The following is a 6,000-nucleotide window of genomic DNA, read 5'->3' on the forward strand; positions in this document are numbered from 1 at the left end:
AATATTCGTGTCAGAAAGTGAAGCTGATTAACATATGAGACACACATGCATCTTAATCAGGTTGTCATTGTTTCAGAACACTGGAACATTCATTAAAACCATCAGATTACAGGAAATGTTTTAATAAGCTCTCACAATGTAGTGGTATAGTGAATCATTGATCACCTGCCCTAATGGAGCATGAACTCCACCCATCCACCCACACATCTCCACTCAGCAGCAGTCACCTCTTTTACTCTTGCTAGTAACAGTTGATCAATCAATTGATCTACGTGCTTACAGCTCCGACATGCACCCACCTACATATCCAAGTCTGGACCTGCCGCAGACTTGAAAGAGCTAGCCGGAAATATTCCCTCTGTGCTAAACATGCTTCCCAGCTACAGAGATCAGCACCAGTACATTTGGAATTCCAGTTTTCCCATCATCTGCCAAACTGCTGATCTCATCAGAACTCCTGACTTTAAATCAACGCAGAACCTGTTCAAGTGTGCTCTTTACTACTCTGTGCAGCATGCTAACATTGTAAACACTGGACTATCTATCTTCTTATTCAAAATGCTAGTACCTAGATAAGATGTCTAGCCCCTAGAGAGGCCACTGGCTAGCCTACAAAGAGCAGAATGACCTTCAAAAGAATGTGTAGTACATTAATAAAACACAATACTGTCTTTTCAACTGTTAGAGCCACAGATATTTGCAATTCTTTGCTACTGCAATCGAAAACTAATCCTACACCTAGCACCCTCCCTATAATCCTGTATCTACCTCTATTTCAAATGTCCACCTTTAAAATGATATCACGATCACTGCCTCAGTGTGGCAAAACCACCCATGTCCAACTAACTGTGCGTACTATTGCTGTATCATTGGTCTTGGTAGTAATCGTGTCCTTAATCTTGGGTGACTGATCATACAAAAAGATGTTGAGCCCTAAGGTAATGGCACAAGTACCACCAAGGTACACTATATATTAGTGGCAAATGATGGTGTTCCTAATATAGTATTGCAAATAGATGAGAACCTGCCAGCTGAAAAGTCCCAATTCCTTTATGTATCAGTCCCTTGCCAGTGCTGTAAAAAACTTATCTGGCAATCTGATTACAAATGAAAATCAAATTCAGAGCATTCCAAAAGCTGGATGATGATCATTACCAACCTATTAATCATATGAACCCATTTACAATTTTAATAGAACAAAAGCAAGAGTGTGCCCTTCCGCTCTCGTTGAACATCGGAGGTTTCTCAGCCCCGCCCAATCCCCATCGTGAGAGTTGGTCTTTGCAAAGAATAAATCACATCGTTAGTGGCAGGATGGGATGGCTGCATGCCAACACTACCACTTACAAATCTAATACAACAATAAATTTATTATACTTACCATTTCTTTGTGCACTCTACCATTAATTCTTGGTACGAAGCCACAAATTGGAACTTGGATGCATGCTTCCCTACACGTTGCAGTCGTTTCCAAACTGAAGCCATGATTATTATAACTTGCTTTTGGGCAGATGAGTTCAGGTCCAGAACACAACTTAGGTTTTCCAAGTTTATAATTAGAAGCACAAGAGTAGATCCTTTATGAGCGATAACATTTCTTTCTCATTGTTCATTTAAAGGAAAAATCACAAATAGGATGACACATTCCAATGTGGATTGCAAAGTACTCCAGTAACCTGCATGACTGTGGCAGGAAGTAACTGTCAATTCATGTAGTCATTCCTCTTGGATTAAATGATGTTGAATCATCAGGCCTGGAAACTGAGACATGGATAGCAGTTTATAATAAAATGCAAACAGGATAATTTGCAATGTAACTACAACAATGCTGTTGGCAAAATACTGAAGACAACAGCAGAAACCAACAGAAGGGCTTTACCAAAATTTTAAACTGATTATAAAAAACTATTTTCTTTTTATACATTGATATGAATGTTAAGAATTGAATATTGGCTTCGGACAGTTCAAGCTGAGGAGCTAGGCATGTGTTATTTATCTTCACTTTTCTACATCAAGCAAATGTTGATCTAAACATTTCTGCACAACATACCATTGAGAAATGTCTGGGTTTCACCAGGTCAGTAACATTTACATGTTTGTCTCTGAAACAATGTGCATTATTCATTACTGTAACAAAAACACTCATCGCCTTAACTTCTTATTTTTAAAATATGCACTTGACTGGTAGAGAAGTTTATGCAACAAATGATCACAATTAACACAAAGCTGATAGGGAGGGAAAATAAGTAAACCATGACCAACATAACAGATGCAAATAAACCCCTTTGAACATTTATCACTGCACAAAATCTGCAGACATTTACTGACACAGTGACAAAGTATAAGAGCAAATATGTCAGATGGAGCCTTTCCTTTCTCAGCTGAGAATGTGCAGTCTCAAAAATTACAGACTCCCCCGCCACAAAACAAGCTCCCCCGCCCACACCCTTTTCCCCAAACAGACTCTCTCCCCCCACCCTCTTCCCCCAAACAGACTCTCTCCCCCCCCGCCCTCTTCCCCCAAACAGACTCTCTCCCCCCGACCCCCTTCGCCCAAACAGACTCTCTCCCCCCACCCTCTTCCCCCAAACAGACTCTCTCCCCCCACCCTCTTCCCCCAGACTCTCTCCCCCACACCCTCTTCCCCCAAACAGACTCTCTCCCCCACCCTCTTCCCCCAAACAGACTCTCTCCCCCACACCCTCTTCCCCCACACCCTCTTCCCCCCCAAACAGACTCTCCCCCCCCAAACAGACTCTCCCCCCCCAAACAGACTCTCCCCCCCCAAACAGACTCTCTTCCCCCCCAAACAGACTCTCTTCCCCCCCAAACAGACTCTCTTCCCCCCCAAACAGACTCTCTTCCCCCCCAAACAGACTCTCTTCCCCCCCAAACAGACTCTCTTCCCCCCCAAACAGACTCTCTTCCCCCCCAAACAGACTCTCTTCCCCCCCAAACAGACTCTCTTCCCCCCCAAACAGACTCTCTTCCCCCCCAAACAGACTCTCTTCCCCCCCAAACAGACTCTCTTCCCCCCCAAACAGACTCTCTTCCCCCCCAAACAGACTCTCTTCCCCCCCAAACAGACTCTCTTCCCCCCCAAACAGACTCTCTTCCCCCCCAAACAGACTCTCTTCCCCCCCAAACAGACTCTCTTCCCCCCCAAACAGACTCTCTTCCCCCCCAAACAGACTCTCTTCCCCCCCAAACAGACTCTCTTCCCCCCCAAACAGACTCTCTTCCCCCCCAAACAGACTCTCTTCCCCCCCAAACAGACTCTCTTCCCCCCCAAACAGACTCTCTTCCCCCCCAAACAGACTCTCTTCCCCCCCAAACAGACTCTCTTCCCCCCCAAACAGACTCTCTTCCCCCCCAAACAGACTCTCTTCCCCCCCAAACAGACTCTCTTCCCCCCCAAACAGACTCTCTTCCCCCCCAAACAGACTCTCTTCCCCCCCAAACAGACTCTCTTCCCCCCCAAACAGACTCTCTTCCCCCCCAAACAGACTCTCTTCCCCCCCAAACAGACTCTCTTCCCCCCCAAACAGACTCTCTTCCCCCCCAAACAGACTCTCTTCCCCCCCAAACAGACTCTCTTCCCCCCCAAACAGACTCTCTTCCCCCCCAAACAGACTCTCTTCCCCCCCAAACAGACTCTCTTCCCCCAAACAGACTCTCTTCCCCCAAACAGACTCTCTTCCCCCAAACAGACTCTCTTCCCCCAAACAGACTCTCTTCCCCCAAACAGACTCTCTCCCCCCAAACAGACTCTCTCCCCCAAACAGACTCTCTCCCCCAAACAGACTCTCTCCCCCAAACAGACTCTCTCCCCCATACCCTCTTCCCCCACACCCTCTTCCCCCACACCCTCTTCCCCCACACCCTCTTCCCCCACACCCTCTTCCGCCACACCCTCTTCCCCCACACCCTCTTCCCCCAAACAGACTCTCCCCTCCCACCCTCTTCCCCCAAACAGACTCTCTCCCCCCACCCTCTTCCCCCAAACAGACTCTCTCCCCCATACCCTCTTCCCCCACACCCTCTTCCCCCACACCCTCTTCCCCCACACCCTCTTCCCCCACACCCTCTTCCGCCACACCCTCTTCCCCCACACCCTCTTCCCCCACACCCTCTCCCCCACACCCTCTTCCCCCAAACAGACTCTCCCCTCCCACCCTCTTCCCCCAAACAGACTCTCTCCCCCCACCCTCTTCCCCCAAACAGACTCTCTCCCCCCACCCTCTTCCCCCAAACAGACTCTCTCCCCCCACCCTCTTCCCCCAAACAGACTCTCTCCCCCCACCCTCTTCCCCCAAACAGACTCTCTCCCCCCACCCTCTTCCCCCAAACAGACTCTCTCCCCCCACCCTCTTCCCCCAAACAGACTCTCCCCCCACATCTTCCCCCAAACAGACTCTCTCCCCCACACCCTCCTCCCCCAAACAGACTCTCTCCCCCACACCCTCCTCCCCCAAACAGACTCTCTCCCCCACACCCTCCTCCCCCAAACAGACTCTCTCCCCCCACACCCTCCTCCCCCAAACAGACTCTCTCCCCCACACCCTCCTCCCCCAAACAGACTCTCTCCCCCACACCCTCCTCCCCCAAACAGACTCTCTCCCCCACACCCTCCTCCCCCAAACAGACTCTCTCCCCCCACCCTCTTCCCCCAAACAGACTCTCTCCCCCCCACCCTCTTCCCCCAAACAGACTCTCGCCCCCCACCCTTTTCCCCCAAACAGACTCTCTCCCCCCACCCTCTTCCCCCAAACAGACTCTCTCCCCCCACCCTCTTCCCGCAAACAGACTCTCTCCCCCCACGCTCTTCCCCCAGACTCTCTCCCCACCACCCTCTTCCCCCAAACAGACTCTCTCCCCCCACCCTCTTCCCCCAAACAGACTCTCTCCCCCCACCCTCTTCCCCCAAACAGACTCTCTCCCCCCACCCTCTTCCCCCAAACAGACTCTCTCCCCCCACCCTCTTCCCCCAGACTCTCTCCCCCACCCTCTTCCCCCCAAACAGACTCTCTCCCCCACCCTCTTCCCCCCAAACAGACTCTCTCCCCCACCCTCTTCCCCCCAAACAGACTCTCTCCCCCACCCTCTTCCCCCCAAACAGACTCTCTCCCCCCTCCTCCCCAAACAGACTCTCTCCCCTCTCCTCCCCAAACACCCCCCCCCCCCACCCCCCGACTCTCCCACAAAAGATTAGCCCCTCTCACTCACCTCTCACTCACCTCCACCTCACGGGGGTGATTCTCTTCAACACCCCCCCCCCCCCCGCCCCCCCTTGTTTCGAGGCCCCGGGCCCGGGCTGCAGCTCCCACCGAATACCCTGGGTTGAATGCGGCTTTTCGAAGCTCGCTCTCCCGGGCCGGTACTCGAAGAATCAGCGCGGCCTCAATCCCCGGGCACAGCGCTCAGAGCCGCCTCCATCCTCACAATGCAGCCCGGGCCGGGACCGGGTATTGGGGCCGCCCGGGACGTTGCTCACTGAGTGAGTGACAGGCGGGCAGAGGAGGCGGCGCGGGGCGCTCTCATCCGAACCTGCTGCCTCTCTCACCCTAACCTGCTGCCGGTCGCACGGCAACAGGCCCCCGCCCACAACAATCTGCGCCCGCGGCCATTGGCTGTCACCGGGGAGAGACTACGTCAATCATCGGCAAGGGGGCAGGGTTCTATCGCACTTCCGGTTGTCAAGTTAGAGCCGGAGAGGGATTCAGAAAGTGAGGACAGATAGAGATGAGGGAAAAACATACTTGACCTCATCCTCGCCAACCTGCCTGCCGCATGATGCATCTGTCCATGACAGTACCAGTAGGAGTGACCAATGCACAGTCATTGTGGAGACAATGTCCCGCCTTCACATTGAGGATACCCTCCACCGTGCTGTGTGGTGCTACCACCGTGCTAAATGGGATAGATTTCAAACAGATCCAGCAACTCAAGGTTGGGCATCCATGAGGCGCTGTGGGCCATCGGCAGCAGCAGGATTGTACT

General features: G+C 52.0%; 1 protein-coding gene across 1 annotated transcript in view; it reads right to left on the reverse strand.

Moving 5' to 3' along the window:
• The window catches only part of ehbp1 (EH domain binding protein 1), a 387,240-nt gene extending 381,683 nt beyond the window's left edge, over positions 1-5,557 (reverse strand). The window contains exons 1-3 of the mRNA XM_078556541.1: positions 5,463-5,557; positions 5,227-5,314; positions 1,382-1,761 (exon numbers count right to left, since the gene is read on the reverse strand). Coding sequence (XP_078412667.1) covers positions 1,382-1,485 — 104 coding nt within the window. The 5' untranslated portion in view covers positions 1,486-1,761; positions 5,227-5,314; positions 5,463-5,557. The remainder of the gene's footprint in view (positions 1-1,381; positions 1,762-5,226; positions 5,315-5,462) is intronic.
• Between the last annotated feature and the right edge of the window lie 443 nt (positions 5,558-6,000).

Source organism: Cetorhinus maximus, chromosome 14 (genome assembly GCF_964194155.1).
Source record: "Cetorhinus maximus chromosome 14, sCetMax3.hap1.1, whole genome shotgun sequence".
NCBI lineage: Eukaryota > Metazoa > Chordata > Chondrichthyes > Lamniformes > Cetorhinidae > Cetorhinus > Cetorhinus maximus.